Raw genomic sequence first — 20,316 nt, 5'->3', positions numbered from 1 at the left:
GCAATTTTCTAATCTAAATCAATTGATCAGTGCTGTAAAAAAAATTTGGATAAAGTGCATTTGTAAATTTTAAAGGACAAAATATAATTAAAATTAGAAAAATTTTTTTTTTACTTTACTTGCATTTACTTGCATGTCCATTTGAATGAAGCACATTTTTACAATATATTTAGTTTAATCTCAGTGTCACTCATGTTATTGTACATGATTCATACATACATTATTTCCCACTGAAAATTGTTTTTAAGTCAAAATATGTCACATTAAAGATGTTAAATGCATTTGAAGCGGTTTCAAATTGTTTTTAAACCATAAATCTGAGCACACCACCTGCCCCAGTGAACCGATAGCTAGAAATGTTTTATAAGCGGTTGGGGTCGGTACGGTTGAAGTATTTAGACTCCACCAACAAGCCTGTGAGCTGTTTATTTTTCAGAGGGAAGAATGCAAAGAGTGTGGTTTTACAAAGCAAACTTTAATAAGATGACTGTTGAAAGACAAGTAAAGGGGAACGTTTTGAGGGGCCTGTCGTGCCACCCATACAGGGACTGAGGTCAACATCCTTTGCTCCTCTAAACCTGCTGACTACTGTCAGAACATAAGTGCTCAATATCATCAGTAATAAAAAAGATGGTGTAACATTAAATGATAGTTGGTCATGGCCTAAAAATGCAAGACAGGAGAAAACCAGCTATATGCCAATAACAAAAATCATAAATATTAATGATATTCATAAATAAACAAAAAAATTAATTAATTACAAGTTTGAAACTGACACAAAATAATTGCCAGCATATTTTTAATCACAATATTGATCACAAAAAAGACAATATTTAAAAAGAAAAAAATCTTTAAACAAAAATACTAGTGTCGCCACTTGACATTCAATGCAAAATGAGTCCTGCAGCAAAACCAGCACTGCTTTATATACCAGTTCTGCACAGATGTGCATGTGAGCATTCATAACTGCATACCACTAAACAAGTGCGAGTATGTGTACATGTGTAATAGAAGGAAGGTCCTAATTCCTAGTTGCATGTCCCGTCTCTTTTGCACAGCCATGGGCAGCATATCTAATTGCACCACTTCCTAGTGAGATATTACACATATGCACATGCCCTGACCGGATATTTTAAGCCGGACCTTTTGGAGGGATGAAAGCAAATACAGTGCTGAGTCCATCAGATCCCACTGCCACACCCAAAACCCTCTCTGATTTCTGAGAGCTGCTAAAAACCCATCCAGATTAAGCCTTTCTAACACCTTTTGTATGTTAATACCACTTACAGTCATTAACAAGTCAAAGATCAATTATTCACTGGTGTTTAATATTGTAATCACTAGCAGGCAAATATGAAACGATGTATTTCACTGTTGTTTCAAATGAGATGAGCCCAATACTTTTAGCTGTGCTTTATAGAACTGTGTAACTATGGGTAAATGGCTATGTATGATATCCTGGCCACTCTTTCTGTCCACTTAAGACGTTGACTATGCAAAGCCAGGTCAGAATTCACCAAACTTGAACTTTCATTTGCAACGGAATGCAAAATGTCTATGAATGAGCTTGCATTTTCAGTCTCCCTTGTACACATGCAAATGTGAACTGACGTCAAGGAAGCACAAAGTCTAGTAGGTGCATTAGTTCAAAGTTTTCGTTTTAGTGGATCACTTTTATCAGCTGTGTGGAGTCTCATTCTAACGGCATTCCATTGGTACAAAATGTTACATTTCCCCAAAGCTGATGAAGAAACAAACTCATTTACAGTTTGGATGACCAGAGGGTGCATACATTTTCAGCAAATTGTCATTTTTGGGTGAACAATTCCTTTGATTAATGTGGTCCAAGGGAATCAAATCCTCAGTCCTGGTATATCAGTAGCATTCTCTGCTGTTTGAGCTGCATAATGCTGTGAAGCATCATTTAGATACCAGCCAGCAAATCAGATTTGAGGTTGCCAGATCAAGAAATTGCTGTGCAGAATGCATCAGATTTTCAGCAGGTGGTCCATGAGCATGATTTTTGAGGATGAGACTGCGCAAAACATGGAATGTATTTATATTTATGCATTTGGCAGATGCTTTTATCCAGTGCCATTTATACTACATTTAATGAACACATTTTATCAATTCATGCAATCCCTGGGAGCTGAACCCATGATCTTGGCATTCCTAATGCAATGCTGTACTGTCTGAGCTATAGGTTCAGTATACACAACAAACAGGACACAGATAATCCTTGTCCATTTACACAAAGTATTAATGTGTTAAAAAAGGAAACAATTAATCAGCATTTCTTCAAGTGAAATAGACATAAGACAAAGAGACTCCTGGCTTCAGTCAATCACTACAAAACACACACCACACCTACAGCTCAGATGTTTCCTGAATAGACTTGTGCAAGTTGTACGGTGCCGACTTTCAAAAAAAGGGTGATGAAAGACAATAAATCCTTAGGGCAATGAATGTAGGAAAGGGGAGAAATGCATCCCTGACCTTGTCCAACCTTTCCAAGGACTAAATAGAGTGACGGAGAACATGCAAGCCTGAAAAATGAGACAGGGAGATGCGACCGAGTTAAAAACCTCTCGTGCTTTCATTTGAGAGTTACAGCTTGTTGTCAAACAGGGCCTGGTGTGATAACAGACGGGGAATCGTTTAGCATGCGAGGACAACCATCTCAGTCAACAGGTAATTAGGGAGAACTCACTCCGCCGTGAAGATGAACAGAGGAAGTAGAAATGATAGAAGCTGTGTGCTTGAGGAGAAAGACATGACAGGGACCTTCTACAACTCCTGCAAGTGCATTTTGTACAGTTTTGAAAAACTTTAGAAAGTAAAAAACATCACAATTGTGGTTAGCATGGTCAATTCTTTCCCATTTTAAAAATTCAACTCTTCAAGGGTGTGTTCAATAATAGTAAAAATTAAAAAAATAAAAATTATTAATTACATTAAAATAAATTCTCTCCATTTTCTAAATCTTTTTTTTTTTAATTAAGAGGCTTTCGCAATCAATAATAATGGTAAAAGCCCTAAAACATAATAATAATAATGTATTGGTTAAAAAAAAAAAACTGAATTCCCCGAATTAAAGCAAACTCATATTTTTATATATTTTACTAAACATTTCATTTTTTTTTTTTTTTCAAATCTAATTTTTAATGTATGGGTCGTCAAAGCCTTATACAATAAAAAATAATATCATGTTATAATATATAAAAACTATCTTTATAATAATAATAATACTAATAAGATATGGGTTCTTTATATAGCAGAATGAAACATAATAAGAATAAAAATAATAAACAATAAAATAAGTTTGAGAAAAAATTATAGAAGTTGAAAGATATTGTTTTCCCACACAGCAATTGTATGGCAGAAAAAAAGTATTTTATCATAAGTTTTGGATCCTTTTTGAAGCTTAAAAGCGTCATTAATTGCAACTGCATTGAAAAAAAAATCAACTTTTGTGCTCAATGGAACAAATAAAGTCACTAAGGTTTTAAACTCTTCCTCTCATCAGTGTCCTTCCAAGCAGCTCCTGTAGGGGACACTATAACCTGCCCAGTGGCAAGGGCTTTGCTCTCATGTCTGTTGTGGAGACTGAAATACTTCTCCCTCTGATCCTGCCTGCCAGGACCGCTCATAACGCTTCAGGTTTCAGGTGGCAACCATTGCTTCTAAAATGAAAGGGTCTCACCTTACAGTTCGGTGCCTCTGTTGGGCCTTCTGCGGCACTACCCACACAAACAAACAGAAATACACACTCACACAGACGCATACTTGGGGCCCCTTCACACACACACTCACGCTCAGAACCTATAAACAGATGCTTATGACCTCCCTCTTGTCCTGCGACATCAGTGTCTCCCCTCAGATGTGAACCGGCATACATTTATAGAAACACTGGGTTTTATAAGCACCAAGACTCGATGTAAAGAGTGATTGTGAAAAAGAAAAAGAAGGACAGCAGTTCTTCAAAGTTTCTCAATGCACCCAAACTCAAATTACCACCAACCCCATGTTTAACAACCACATTCTGTGACAGAGGAGCCCAAAAAAAAAACTCTCCGCAACCACCAATTCATCAATATGCAACATTTTTCACGTTTTCTCCTTCCCTCTGTATTTATATGATCACAATTGGAAATGCACAGAGCTGTGTAAAGTGAACTCTATAATCATGCCGATTTGTAATTGTCTTAAGAAACCCTGCATGCAACGAATGCTTATTCAAATTTTTAGGGCTGGTTGACGTCCCGACTGCAGTCAGCCAATATTATCACTAAACAAACTCTAAAAGCATGAAAGACTGATTATATGACTTCTAAACAGACATTAATTATTTAAAGGGATAGTTCGCCCAAAAATGAAAATTTGATGTTTATCTGCTTACCCCCAGGGCATCCAAGATGTAGGTGACTTTGTTTCTTTAGTAGAACACAAACCAAGATTTTTAACTCAAACCGTTGCTTTCTATCAATCTTATAATGTAAGTGGATGGGAATCACAGCTAAAACATACAATAAAAAAAAAAACATATACAAACAAAACCAAATTAAACCCTGCGGCTCGTGACGATACATTGATGTGTAAAGACACAAAGCTATCAGTCTGTGCAAGAAACTGACCAGTATTTATATAGTTTTTTACCTCTGATTCACGCAATGTCCGAACTGTTAGAACTCTCCTGAGCACGTCCTTCTGAGCGCGTTCTCAGCAGCAGGCGCGTGAGGCATCTTCTTCTTCTTGCTTTATGGGGGATCGCAGACTTATAGTTTGATTTGCGCGAACTATCTCTCAAGTGGACCATTGATTGTTTGTGTTGAGTCTCAATTAGGAGTGTCAATAGTCCACTTGAGAGATAGGTGGCAGTAATGAACTTATAAGTCTGCTATCCGCCATAAAGCAAGAAGAAGAAGACGTCTCACCCACCTGCTGCTGAGAACCAGGGGGGCAGGGTTTCATATTTTATTGAAGCATCCCTGGGCGCCGCCATTGGCTAGCAGACCCCTACCTGCTGTTAGCATTCCATTGACTCCCATTCATTTTGGCGTCACTTTGACAGCGAATAACTTTACATCTGAGGTGTTTAAAGACTCCATTTGTCCATTCATTATTTCTAAAGAAACACGAAAATGTATAAAAGGCCCCATTACCTTGTATCTTACGTTATGGCCCCCGTAGAAGCAGTAGTTTGTAAAAATAAGCTAACGATTGCGTCATAACCTGCGACTCCGTGTCGCACAGTAGAGAAATTACCATATGGACAGGAGGAGAAGCTCGCAGGCAATCTTTTACTGTCTATGAGGCTATCGGGGGGTACGTGGAGGCATGAAGTCAAGGGAGAAGCCCATAGAGAGTCCATGAAAGCAACGGGACAAAATTATTAAACAACGTCTGCAAGATTTGGTGGGTCATTCAGATTTCTCTTGGCACAGCGATTAGAAGACTTACAATTGTCAGACAGGTTGCTCACGTGACATTTACGTCATCAAGCCCAGTTTGAGTCTGCGCAGTACGCTCGACCCCCAGGAAGTGCGAGCTTCCAATTGACTTCACTTGTCTCCGTTGAATCCAACGGGGTCGCTGTGTCCAGTTCTTTTACTGTCTATGCTGAGAACATGCTCAGGAGGACAAGAGTGATAGACTGCAACAGTTTGAGTTAAAAATCTTGGTTTGTGTCCTACTGAAGAAACAAAGTCACCTACATCTTGGATGCCCTGGGGGTAAGCAGATAAACATCAAATTTAAATTTTTGGGTGAACTATCCCTTTAAGATATCTTTAAAAGAATGATATGAGAGAAATGAAACTACAAAAGCTATGTAGGAAATCAACTGACTTTATAGTTAAGCATCATTGTCCAAAAATATTTATTTGGAAAATGCTTTAATTGACCAATCAGAATCTAATATTCCTTAATTAGTTACCAATCTGATCTACAAATCTCAGAAACCTGCACTTTCACATGCACGTTCTCTAATCTGTCCATCTACGACTGATTTACCCTCCTCTCATCCACATCACAGCTTTGCAATCACTGTTCAAGAACAAGACATTGATGAATTCATCACAGTTTTCATCCCACGTTTTGGAACTGAACAGTCTGTTATGAGAACAGATTCATAAACGTACCTGGAGGACAGTTGCAATCTTGTGTCACGTCTCTCGCCACACGCAACTTGGGCATCGCTTCATTCACCCTCTGAAATGTGATAAACAACATGGAGGAAATCAGTTATTCAAATTTTGGGTAGAGGTCAAATGTCAACTTTAAAGAATCAGTCATTAATAAATCCATCCTGATTAAGCAGTAATCTGAATATTGAAGAGACACCAGAAGTGTCAGTGGTCATGGTTCTACATGTTTGTAGAAGACAAAAGGTGTGAATTTGCCATTACAGTTTAGTTAAAAAGCTTTATAAAAACACAACATAGTATGATTACACTAATAGTATTGGATTACATAGTACCCTACTGATTATTCTGTTGCATTCTTTTATTAAGATGTGACATGTATGTAATTTATTCATTTTACACAATTTACTATATTACAATATAAAATTGTTATTTATATATATATATATATACTGTATATTGGAATAAATACTGTAATTCTTGACATAGGACGGGAAAGAATATAAAGCACATGCACTTTAGTTTATTTTAATTAATACACCACAATGAGAAGAATTATCTTTAGTCCAAGAATTTACCAATAAAAACACAATAAATTAAGCATGTTTATTAATTTAAAAATCACTCTATTCACATAAACCTGTTGCTGCACATTCAGAATTATAAAATATTTTAATCTATAATCCTTTATGATAGATAGATAGATAGATAGATAGATAGATAGATAGATAGATAGATAGATAGATAGATAGATAGATAGATAGATTTTCAGCTATCTATTTTTATTTTCAGCTTTCATACTATTTTGTTACATTTATTACTTAGTTAAACAGCTTTCAAACTCACTGGCAACAAAGAGCAGACTATGCGAGATTAATGGGATTAACTAGCGGTAAATTAATCAGAGCCTAAATTAAATTGGATAACATACTACAGAAACACGTGAAACATATGTTGCAGCTTTCCTTTATTAAGAATTCAAATGCTTGCCTCCTGTAAGAGTGTTTCAATGGATTTGCGCAGCTCCTGTGGAACAGAGGTGTCCTTGGATGATTCTTGACAGATGTCAGTCATCTTTATCTCCAGCTCGCGCAGCCTGCTCTCCATCTGATGTGTTTTGAAACTCATGAGAAAACACACCGCTATTGAACTCAGCGATAACACTAAACACACTATGGTTGGAAAAGACACTAAATAGCGCTGACAACGCGGTTTCGCAGCATTCTGTTTGCTTTCTATATTTCCGTCCGCAGATTGATCCATTCTGTTAAAAGTCTCCGGTTAGTTTCCGATCGTTAGATGACTTTTAGTATTGATCAGCTCTTGATCGATGAGATGTGGTTGTCAGACTGAGCAGCGCGGAGCAGCACACGGTGCTTTGAACAGCATGAGTGTCTCAGAACCTAGTATGTGGACTACCTAGTGAACAGGGGTTTGGTCCGCCTGTGACGTTTACCAATAACGTTACTGTCTAGGTAGGGCGCTTAGATATTGAGCCACATCCCTTTGACGTTCAGCGGTGTGTGTGTAACGAGCGTGAAACGATTGGCGGAGAGCGTCCAAACGCAGCTATGAACAATCTGAGAGAGATTTTCTCTGTTTCAGGTTGTTTTGTCCACACGTAGAATCAGTGTGAGAATTCATCTGAACAATATTTCGTGGAGTAACATTTTAAAATTAATTTCCTTAGATTTTGCGGATGCTTTCTGTTCATCTTGCGGCCGTAGTACAGCTGTCCAAACCTCATCTTTTCGGCGATATATAACGTTACACGTATAATCGACAAATAATGCCAGTATTAAAGTATTTGTCTATACTTCATCCGATGACGATAACGAAAAATGATTAAAGCAAAGTATTCTTGCTATGTTTGCCTCCTGCGAATACATCTTTATAAGTTTTGTGATTAGTGAAATGTTTGAAAACCAAAGTGTGTGTGTGTGTATATATATATATATATATATATACACATATACATACATACATACACACACACAGTAGTTAACATTTGAAGTGGATCAAAAGTTGTCCTAAAACCAAAACAATACCCAATCTTGTCTTATGACAACTTTTGATCCACTTCAAATGTTGACTACTGTGTGTGTATGTATGTATGTGTATATATATATATATATATATATATATATATATATATATATATATATTTATAGATAGATAGATAGATAGATAGATAGACACACACACACGTAAAATATAAACCAAACTATCCCTAAACCACGTTTTGACTGTTCCCCGGCCACAATACTTCATAAACCCATATAGAAGCAGAAATACATTGAAATGCAAGTGAAAATTTGGTTGTGATCTACCGCCCCCTATTGCCCGCTTGAGAACATTACACCTCCATGAGACAAACGATACTGATCATGAACTAATTTTATTTAGAAATAAAGGAAAAACTTTAAAGACATTTACAAATATCACGATGTTTATATTGATAATGCTAACAAATGTGACAATTATCGTACATGTTTAATACCCTAAAACCTCGCCCCTTCACAGTTACACATCATTCTGTCATGTGATGCAGATAATACAAGCACAAATCAATAAAGAAATCAAGAGCAGGTCATGTATTCTAAACTGAAAAACAAGCACAATAAATATAAACAAGAAGGGAGCAGTGTATGATCTATACAGAGGACTGACACAGTCAACTGAAACAGCCTCTCTCAGAGAGGAACTATAGCAAAAATCAAGAGAATCCATCATTTATTTCTTGGTCTTCCTGATCGAGTCGAAAAAAGGGTTTGATGGCTTCATCCAGGGTGATCCGCTTCGTGACGTCATATTCCAGCATCCTCTCTATGAGATCAAACAGCTGTACATGCTCAGAGCTACTGGAGGCCAAGTATTGCTGCAAAACAATTAAAAAGTCATATTTCTTAAGTTGTGTGTTTCTAGATGCCTTAACGGCTTCAAGTAAAAACAAAAACCTTAACTGACCCAAAACCAACCTGAATTGTAAAACAACCTCAAGAATGAAAAACTTACTCTCAGCGGCTTGCACTGCTTCCGAACATAACGGCCTGAGGAGCTGTGAACGTCCCAGTCCAGCTTATCATGGTGAACGTATCTCTTCTTCCTGCATAATGCGAAAAAAGCCATTTCATGCAAAAAGATTAAACTAAGAAATAAGGAACAGCTTTTCAGGAACTACAAACAAGATTCTTCCTCCTTTTGCAATTTTTATGTCTTTTCAGACATCTGTGGTTCCTGAATAACAATTTTTCAAATTTTACTCATGAAGATAAAAGTTCTATCTAATAAAATATTACAGAGCTTATTATATTATAGAGCATAACTAAATACATTTGAATTACTTGTAGAGAAAATGACTTCCATGGGTGAGTTACAGTTGTAAAACTGATATTGATATTAACACAAATCCTGCAAAAAATCCTGAAATTACCTTGTTTTCTGCAGCATGTGTGTCGGTATAGGGCCCAGCACTCGCTCCATCATGGCCAGGTGCTCTTTACTGTCATGCGTCTGTAATTTCAAAAACCACAAACTACTATATAAGTGCTGAATCAACAAGTCATGTGTATCCAAAGTGAACACAAATGAACTAATCTGAACTCAGAGGATAGTGACCTGAAATAGAGTCGATCCCAGATAATACTCAATAAGAATGCAACCCACACTCCACACGTCACAGGAATGACTCCAGCCTAGATCTGTTAGAAACAGAAAGATATCTCCGTTATAGTTCACAATACACGCAATCATAGCAAGTGTGCCATCAATGTACCTCAGAATATATATATATAAAAACAACATATCTGTAACTACTTACCCAGAATAACCTCTGGAGCTCGGTAATGTCGAGTGGACACCACAGAGGTGTGATGCTCATGCTCGTATGTTGCATTCCCAAAATCAACTACTTTCACATCAGGATTCTTCAGCGTTCTCTCATCCCTCTTCTACAATTTCAAACAACACAAAAAATGCACAATGTTTTGTTTTTGTTAACTAAAACTATTTAAAATATCAAACACTGGGCTGAACTGAAATATATTTAATGGCGAATTTAAACAAAAATTTGAAAAGATCCACTAGCAACTAACTGAAATAAGTTTAAATTGAGTTACTACAATTACTAAAACTGAAAAATAATTTTCTATATTTTTACGTAATTTTTAAAAATAGAAATGTTCTATAAAACCTAATGAAATGACAAAAAATATTAAATATTATTTATAGAACATAAATAATACTGAAATTGTCTGAATGGAGTCAATGTCTCTCCTTACCATTTTTGGATTGTACTTGATGTCAAACTCTGAATTAATAAAGAGGATGTTCTCTGGTTTTAAGTCAGTGTGTGTCAGCTTATTCTTGTGAAGAACTAAGACACAAAGAAGCAAACAAACGCAAAATATTACATCAATGTTATGTCCAAAATACACTTAGAAAATGCATTCAAGCAAGATCCGTGACTCACATCTGACTGCTCTGATGATCTGGTAGGCCATGTGCCTGATGTGGTTCATAGAGAAGGGCTGAAAGCTATTTTCCTTCAGAAAATCATACGTGCTCAAGCCCAGCAGCTCAAAGGCGATGCAGATGTGTCCGTGATGATCAAACCAGTCATACATCCGTACACAAGCACTGGAGGAAGGAAAAATAGATTAGCATTCCAAATATGTAGTCTAGACTTCTATATACTCAGGAGGCTGTAAATTTCATATTAAGTGTGATATATTACACAGCCATGCATCACAGAGGCATGAATTACTTAAGATTTCTTTCTTATCTGCTTTCACAGACACTTACTATCTTCTGTCACAGTCAAGTGAGTTAATCTGCTCCAGCACCTCAACCTCAGACACAGCTGCATCACGATAGCGGTCAATGTTTTTAATGATCTTCAGGGCAATGCGAGCTCCTCCCCTGAAATAAGAACATACAGTAGTATCATTAACATACATGAGAACACAAATGCCTGCACTTATTATCAGACACTTAATCAACCGAAGCATTTCATGAAAAACATTTAAAATTTAAAGCTGCCATGAAATTAAACACGTCTAAACACATATTACTGATCTTGAAGGACTGATTGACCCAAAAATGAAAATTTGCTGAAAATGTCTTTAAATGTATTTGAAAAAATAATGTTGTAGTTTTTGCGCTTTTTGTTTTGGTGTTGTACGGTTCACTTTTGGGGGGTTTTCCACTGGGTACAGTACCTATTACTTTTTTTAGTACCACCTCGGTTGAGGTTCCAAGTGAACCGTACTGTTACCAAAACGTGACGTGTAAACTCTGCTGATCACGTATTGGCCGGAGAGAATCGTCACTACCTGCATCACTGAACTTGCGACACAAACACAAAAGACCCACTAGATTTAAATCAGCACAGCCAGCAAAGGATCGAACGCAACCGTTTTGAACAAGCACACCATTTTTTACAACAAAAAAGTTTTGTTGTCTGTTGCGGAAGTAAAGACGTTCCTCTTGTTGATAGCAGAGGAGCAGATCCAGTGAGAGCTTGATGGGGCAACGCTGAATGAAAGTTTTTGGCAGTAGAGCCGGCGCAACTACAACGACATGTGAATAATCCCGCCCACTCTAAAGCATTACTAAACTGCAGTGGAAACGCGCCATAAATACATTTCAATAATCAGTTTCATTTTAATGTATGCCACAATACAGAAGACTTGTTGTTATTTCCATTTAATAGCAACCTTTAAGTATCAGATTTGAGGAACTGTTATAATCAGCATGGGTTCTTGGGGAGAGCAATACAATTTAACATGGTAAAACGTAGCATGAAGACTTACTTTTCATGATCAATGCACTCCACCACTTTACCAAAGGCTCCCTCTCCAAGTGTGCACACAATCTCATCTACGGGTTTAAAGAAAGACAGTTAGAAACACGAAATTGACACAATGGTCCATCAAACCCTTTCAAAAGATTGCGCTGCGTTTTGGAACACTCAAATTAGAAAACCAATACATAAATAATCGACGAACATAAGACAATACTAGAATGGTGATACACACATCTGGATAAGTCTAAGTGTTTTGTCACAACTGCATTTATCAGGACCCCAAAATTAGCGTGTAAACTTAGTCTGATCCCACAACAGAAAATAAGCAGTGAAAGAAATAAAAAGATACAGAAGAGATACAGAAAAGTTTGTATTCTATACATCTTGCTCTCAGCATGTCTCCACTGTGATAGATCAGGTGCCCCTCCTCATCATCCTCAATACTCCTGGATCTTTTCCTGCGATGGCTCCTCTGGGGTTTCGGACCAACGCCATCATCATCATCACCACCATCATCATTAACCCATGAGAATCGCGGGGGACCAGAACGCGCCATTCATTCATTCACGATTGGGGGGGGAAGTGATTCGTCCCATTCAGATACCCGCAGCAGCCAGGCCCGGCCACAGGGAGAAGCCAATGCAAATTCAGCCCGCGAGATACACACAGGACCCACCACATCGTGTGTGTTACAGAAGAAAAACAATGGCAACATATTTTCAGATAAGATACTTTCTCAAACCATAAAGCAGACAATTATAACAATCCAGCATTAAAAATACATTCTAGATTTTTATTCCCTCTTCATGAATGAGGTGCTTTAAAACATCTTATGTGCTGTGGATATCAAACTAACGTTATCTCTTGAGTAAGAACCCTCTTATTATGTCATAATATTATCATAACAACATTCTTCCTGTCATTCATTCAGACTATACTGGAAATGAGGAACTCCCACAGTGCAAATAACAAGAAAGAAGGCACAGAAAGCAGACAGTTGCCATGGCAATGAGAGGCAGACAGTGGTCATACCGAGTCAGAGTGATGGTGCGAGCGACGGTGCCGGTGTCTGTGCCGGCTGCTCCGCCTGCTGTTGCCAGAGGATTTGCTGTAATGGTGCCAGTCTCGGTCACGCTCCCGGCCCCGGTCTCCATCACGGCACCTGGATCTGTCCCGGTCTCTGTCCTTGTCTTTACAAGCACCTCGGCTGTCATGCTCATGGTCTCTGAATACAGCTCGCCTGTCTTTAGCTTCCAGCCTTTCATTTGAGCTCCTTGTCTCAAGGTAATGCCTATTAAGAAAATGCAGCTTTTTTTAACAATAATAAAAAAATTATAACAACTTAACACATACATGCAAATCTACAAAATAAAATGTATCTTTTTATTTAGTTTCCAGTCTATTATTTGTACTCCATAAATCAGTGCATACCGACTGATTCACATTGGACTAAAGATTATAAAAACCACTCTAACTACTGTTTTCTATCCGGTGTCTTTATGAGTGAAATTAGGAAAAATAAATATTTATATACTTTATATTAATTTATGACAAAAATATATTTCAGCACATATAAAAAGACATTGCTGGGACAAAACCAAAAAAAGTTTAAGCATCAAAAGAAAAAGAAAAAAAACTTTAGTAAAATTTAGTATAACCGCTTTTGCCTTTATATTCTTTAATAAACATAGGACAGAATAAGAATGTTGTTTACGTTTTATGTAAATATAGCTATTATCTTGAATAATAATGTTGTATAGACTTAGTATATATTTATCTTTTTTTTTGATTTTTTTACTTGCATGCATTTAATATACTTTCAATGTATATACAGTGATTTTTGTAAATTTAACGTGATGCAGACACCAAAACAGGACCTCTTGTCTTTCTATAGTTTCCTGTCTTTCATTTGAGCTCCTTGATCTTGATTGTCTTGTCTTGATTATCTATTGTCTCAAAGTAATGTCTATTGACTTATTTGCATTGGGCTAAAGATTATGAACATCACCAAAGCTATTGTTTTCTAGTCAGAGACTCTTAACAAAATAAATTATTAAGAAAACATCATAAAAGGGTATTAAAAACATTACTAAAAATAAAAAGTATCTTTTCTGGGATGGAAAATTTTGATAAGAAAACATATCGCTGAGGTCCTGATTTGTTGACAATCCAGGCAAATTCTAAATGTTCTCTGTAATGGCAAATTAAACGATATGGATCTAAGTTATTAGCTTAAACTGAGGCACTAACAGATGACAAATCACGTCTAAATGGATGAGACTGACATATTGAAGTTATGTCATCAAATGTTTTCCAGGAAGCTTCCAAGAAGGTGGCCACCTTGTCAAACCAGTATTATACAACACACTGCCAGAAGATGTCCACATAAGGCCCGGGCCAAAGATCAGACAACCCTTAAATTAGTAACTTGCCGAGTAACTAATATCAGTATAAGATAACTTATAAAATTTGTTGATTTAAAAGGACTAAGAATAAACAGATGAAAATTACAGAACGATTCTCACCCCTCGCTGTTTTTGTGATGATGGTGTTTTTTTCTGTATTTGTTTTCTCTCTCGCTGCTGTGCGAGTCTCGTCGGTGTCTCTTTCTGCTCTCCATTCTCTCCTCCAGACTCACCTCTCTCAGCCAGGGAGAGCGCAATCGTATTTGTCTCATCTGATAAAACAAATAGAATACAAATACATAACTTTTAAATTAAGTACACATACTATATCCACGGAATCTGTATTATATATAGGCCAGGAGCCACAAATACAGCGGCCTCTTTGTTCTAACGCCTCGTGTCAGCGAAGTGTTTTCCCGATGCATAATATAATAATATTTCTTCTTTAGGAAGTCTAAAAATGGTTAGAAGATAATAACAACAATAAACTAAACCCATTTAGACAATAAAATGCATTTTGTTAAGATTAATAAAACACTGTCAGTATGTTAGTAGCGACGTCGTCAACGCGTTTAGGTGATAAAATAAAAATCTGATATAAAGAAGCTACTACATTGTGTGAGTGAAGTAATTAGCGAATACGTTAACATTACTTTACCTGGCTTAAGAAGGTCCTCTAAATAATAGCAGTACTCGATGATAAACGAATTTATTTCCTCCGTCTTCTCTGATGTCGCTGTTGTGGTTCAAAATGGTGTCCGTCGAGCTAGAATGTTCGAGAACTAGTCCGTTACGTCATCGGGTCTGGAGCGCGCCTGCACACAGAGGCGCGCGACAAACTAGTGCTGGGCCGTGTACTGTTAAAGAGGAACATCCTATTTTTTTACAGTCTATGGGAACATCTAGCCGAAACATTACACGAGATGTTGTGCCTTAATAATAATGGTAACCTAACCTGTTAAACCAATATATTTTATTTTCTATTCTTTCTTTCTTTGTGTTTTTTTAAAAACATTATGAATTTATTGCAGTGAATTGGAGAAATTAATTGTTCCATGCCCTTTGTGTGTTTTTTTTTCTTTTTCCAATCTCCTTCGTTCTGCGCTAATAATTGTCTCAGCTCTATGCTATGGTATTATATTTTATTGCGATATTATATCATATTATATTCTGAATATATATTCAGAATGCAGCGGCAGGACTGGTCTTCAGCGAGCCCAAAAGAGCCCATGTTACACCTCTCTTTATCTCCTTGCACTGGCTACCGGTTGCAGCTCGCATCAAGTTCAAGACATTGATGCTTGCAGCCACAGGCTCAGCATCCGCCTATGTCCACTCACTAATACGAATCTACATCCCCTCCAGAAGTCTGAGATCCGCTAGTGAGCAATGCCTCGTGATTCCAACACAGAGAGGCTCAAAATCACTTTCCAGAACATTCTCGTTCACCATTCCTGGCTGGTGGAATGATCTTCCCACCCCTATCCAGAATGCGGAATCCCTGACAATTTTCAAGTGACAGCTGAAAACTCATCTCTTTCGAAGCTACTTGACTTCATCATAAAAAAATAAAAAAAAATTTAAAAAAAATCTTTCTCTTTATTTACAACTAGAACTTGGAGATACAACTATCCTAGGACTCATCACTAATGGCGATGAGACATCCTGCAGAGATGAGGTTAATGCACTCACAGCATGGTGTGCTGATAACAATCTCTCTCTAAACGTCAGCAAGACCAAGGAGATGATCATGGACTACAGGAAGTCACAGAGAGAGGGTCACGTTCCCATTCACATCAATGTAGAGAAAGTAGAGACAGTTGAGAGCTACAAGTTCCTTGGTATTCACATCTCTAAAGATTTGGAGCCTACACTCAGAGACCATAGTGAGAACAGCCCGTCTGCGTCTCTATTTCCTGCGGAGGCTGAAGAGGTTTGGCATCTCTAACATTATGTCAAATTTCTACCACTGCGCTATAGAGTGCATTCTGAGCGGCTTCATCACTGTATGGTACAGCAACTGATCTTCTTTCAACCGCAAAGCTCTTCAGAGAGTGGTGAGAACAGCAGAGCTCATCATTGGACATAAATTCACATCTATCAAACTCGCTGCTTGAGAAAGGCTTGCAGCAGCATCATCAAGGACCACACTCACCCTGCTCATCACCTGTTTGCCACACTGCCATCTGGCAGACGCTTACGATCCATTCGATCAACCAGACTGAAGAACAGCTTCTATCTTCAAGCCATCAGACTGCTTAACAGCCAACTATCCTTCATCTAAAACCGGAATACATGCTGCTCTTAAGTTTATTATTTACTTGCACTGCCACTTTAAATATTCTTTCATGTAGCTCTGTGACAATCTACAATGATTGTCCCCCCAATATTCTTATAGCAGTACCTTAGGACTACTTATAACTCTTAAAACTGTCTACCCTTATTGTATCTGTTACTGCCACTTATTTGTGTTTAATGCTCTGTCTGTGTTTGTTGTTCTGCCTATGATCACTGAAGTCACTCAATATCCCAGTGCCCTCCACGTACGTATCTGTTTATGTTTGGTACTGTTATTGTCACTGTATGTCTAAGCCTTGTCACAAGCATTTCAATGCCCAGTTTTCCCCAGTGTTAACTATGCAAATGATAAATAAATACCTCTTGACCTCTTGACCTTATTTATTCCTTCTCTTTCTAGCTTGTACTTATTTGAACAATGTCTAAATCTTGGTATTACAAGCACTTTCTGTGTCTGTTTGCCTCTTTACGAAGAATCGCTTTATGTCCCCCAATTGTAAGTCGCTTTGGATAAAAGTGTCTGCAAAATGACTAAATATACATATATACGCTATATGTGTGTGTGTGTGTGTGTGTGTGTGTGTGTGTGTGTGTATGTGTATACAGGTGCTGGTCATATAATTAGAATATCATCAAAAAGTTGATTTATTTCACTAATTCCATTCAAAAAGTGAAACTTATATATTATATTCATTCATTACACACAGGCTGATATATTTCAAATGTTTATTTCTTTTAATTTTGATGATTATAACTGACAACTAAGGAAAATCCCAAATTCAGTATCTCAGAAAATTAGAATATTACTTAAGACCAATACAAAGAAAGGATTTTTAGAAATCTTGGCCTACTGAAAAGTATGAGCATGTACAGCACTCAATACTTAGTTGGGGCTCCTTTTGCCTGAATTACTGCAGCAATGCGGCATGGCATGGAGTCGATCAGTCTGTGGCACTGCTCAGGTGTTATGAGAGCCCAGGTTGCTCTGATAGTGGCCTTCAGCTCTTCTGCATTCTTGGGTCTGGATTATCGCATCTTCCTCTTCACAATACCCCATAGATTTTCTGTGGGGTTAAGGTCAGGCGAGTTTGCTGGCCAGTTAAGAACAGGGATACCATGGTCCTTAAACCAGGTACTGGTAGCTTTGGCACTGTGTGCAGGTGCCAAGTCCTGTTGGAAAATGAAATCTGCATCTCCATAAAGTTGGTCAGCAGCAGGAAGCATGAAGTGCTCTAAAACTTCCTGGTATACGGCTGCGTTGACCTTGAACCTCAGAAAACACCACTGACTGTGGAAACTTTACACTGGACCTCAAGCAACATGGATTGTGTGCATCTCCTCTCTTCCTCCAGACTCTGGGACCCTGATTTCCAAAGGAAATGCAAAATTTACTTTCATCATGGAACATAACTTTGGACCACTCAGCAGCAGTCCAGTCCTTTTTGAAGCGAGACGCTTCTGACGGTATCTGTTGTTCAAGAGTGGATTGACACAAGGAATGCAACAGCTGAAACCCATGTCTTGCATATGTCTGTGCGTAGTGGTTCTTGAAGCACTGACTCCAGCTGCAGTCCACTCTTTGTGAATCTCCCCCACATTTTTGAATGGGTTTTTTTTTCACAATCCTCTCCAGGGTGTGGTTATCCCTATTGCTTGTACACTTTTTTCTACCACATCTTTTCCTTCCCTTCGCCTCTCTTTTAATGTGCTTGGACACAGAGCTCTGTGAACAGCCTCTTTTGCAATGACCTTTTGTGTCTTACCCTCGTTGTGCAAGGTGTCAATGGTCGTCTTTTGGACAACTGTCAAGTCAGCAGTCTTCCCCATGATTGTGTAGCCTACAGAACCAGTCTGAGAGACCATTTAAAGGCCTTTGCAGAGTTAATTAGCTGATTAGAGTGTGGCACCAGGTGTCTTCAATATTGAACCTTTTCACAATATTCTAATTTTCTGAGATACTGAATTTGGGATTTTCCTTAGTTGTCAGTTATAATCATCAAAATTAAAATAAATAAACATCATTTGAAATATATCAGTCTGTGTGTAATGAATGAATATAATATACAAGTTTCACTTTTTGAATGGAATTAGTGAAATAAATAAACTTTTTGAAGATATTCTAATTATATGACCAGCACCTGTATATTCCGCTGACATAATGTCATTGTGCTGTGTGTGTGACTGTGAGGGACTGAGAGACGATAGTAGAGCTGACATTAACTTATATGTCACGACTTTGCAAAAAACAAACAAAAACAAGAGAGTCCAAAACTATTCACTGCGAGATGAAGCCCATTAGAATGCAGTTAGAATGCCCTTATAAGTCACGCAATGAAAGAACAAATACCCATGTATGAGTTTTTTATGTTTTTATATACATTGCACAAGCAATGTACTTTTCTGAATATTAGCACATAAATACGCTAATAATTTTATACAACAGTGTAGAGCAACACGGTGTCTCATTCCTTGAATGAATCTGTTTTGAATGAATCATATGAGAAAGTGGTTAGTGAGCCAGTTTTTTTGTTTTCTTTTTAATTGTTTCGTTTGTTTTTTAAGAATCGTTTGATTTGAATGATTCAATAAATCATTAATTAAAACAGGGACTTGCTGACACCTACTGGCGGTTTTATTGTCATCTTTCTCTATCCATGACAGTCGTAAATCAGCCAAGGTGCCAGCACAAAAACACATTCAGCAAACTATTAATTAGCAGTATTGACCCAAATTCCTCCATTTAAGAAAAATAGCTTAAAATAATAATAGTTTGTATAGTAAGGTTACAAATAGTAATAAAAATAGTAAGGCTAATTTTTCATTAAATAAAAACCTTTTTAGACAAATGTTATAACCCCCCCCCCCCCCAAACAAAGAAATTGACCACACCATCCCCCCTGAAATTTGATGAACATTTAACCAACACTTCACTCATATATCAATAAAATTATTATATTATATATATTAATATTTTTATATGTATATTAATATATTAACATTTTATTAATTTTTCAAGGATGGTAGGCTGTTTTGAGCAGTCTATATTTTTAAACTATAACAAGCAAAAAAAAATAATAATTATATTTTTTATTGTATTGTTTTTGTAATTTAACCAGTTGTCATTTGTTTACTGGTTCACTGTATATTTATCTTGGTGTTTCTAATGTTAATATGCATATATTCAGGGATGGGCAGTATTTATGATGCATGTTTTTCAAATACATTTTTCAGATATAAAATAGGATTTTGTCATTTGTATTTGATAGAGTTGATGAAAATGGCTTCATATTTTGTATCGAAATACTTGAGTGTTTTGTATTTTTGTAGTTTTAAAATACTGGAAAATGTCTACATGATGACATCATAAAAATGTGGCCTCTAATTGGTGCCTACTCCACAGTTTGACCAGATTTGTTATTACACTATTAATGTGTGTGTCCTCCATACTGGCTCTCAATAGATTCAGTGGTTGGAGTTGGGTTAATACTCCTTAAAAGTTCTGTTGCTTCTTTCTGATTAAGTTTCTGGCTACATTTAAAATCAAAACATATTGATCATTTAATAATTGTTGAAATGCTAAAATGTTTGTTTTCAACTTCCAAATAGGTGTCCAATGATTGATAAATAAATATTTGATTGCTGCAGTATCTGTTTAGTAGGATCA

The 20,316-nt window shown here is 37.1% G+C and overlaps 1 protein-coding gene and 1 pseudogene across 9 annotated transcripts in view; both read right to left on the bottom strand.

Moving 5' to 3' along the window:
- LOC109102434 (collagen alpha-1(XXIII) chain-like) overlaps window positions 1-7,926 on the bottom strand; it is a 128,135-nt gene extending 120,209 nt beyond the window's left edge. For 2 of the 9 annotated variants that reach the window (XM_042738069.1, XM_042738070.1), the window contains exons 1-2: window positions 7,134-7,919; window positions 6,141-6,210 (exon numbers count right to left, since the gene is read on the bottom strand). In XM_042738069.1, the coding sequence (XP_042594003.1) occupies window positions 6,141-6,210; window positions 7,134-7,406 (343 nt within the window). In that variant the 5' untranslated portion in view covers window positions 7,407-7,919. Of the gene's footprint in view, window positions 1-6,140; window positions 6,211-7,133 lie in introns of all 9 variants that reach the window. The other 7 variants (XM_042738067.1, XM_042738072.1, XM_042738068.1 and 4 more) reach the window with 6 other exon arrangements.
- Window positions 7,927-8,522: 596 nt separating this feature from the next.
- Window positions 8,523-15,174, bottom strand: LOC109102205 (annotated as a pseudogene).
- Between the last annotated feature and the right edge of the window lie 5,142 nt (window positions 15,175-20,316).

This window comes from Cyprinus carpio, chromosome B14 (genome assembly GCF_018340385.1).
Source record: "Cyprinus carpio isolate SPL01 chromosome B14, ASM1834038v1, whole genome shotgun sequence".
Lineage (NCBI taxonomy): Eukaryota > Metazoa > Chordata > Actinopteri > Cypriniformes > Cyprinidae > Cyprinus > Cyprinus carpio.
The sequence above is the reverse complement of the archived record's forward strand: the minus strand, read 5'-3'. Positions and strand labels throughout refer to the sequence as shown.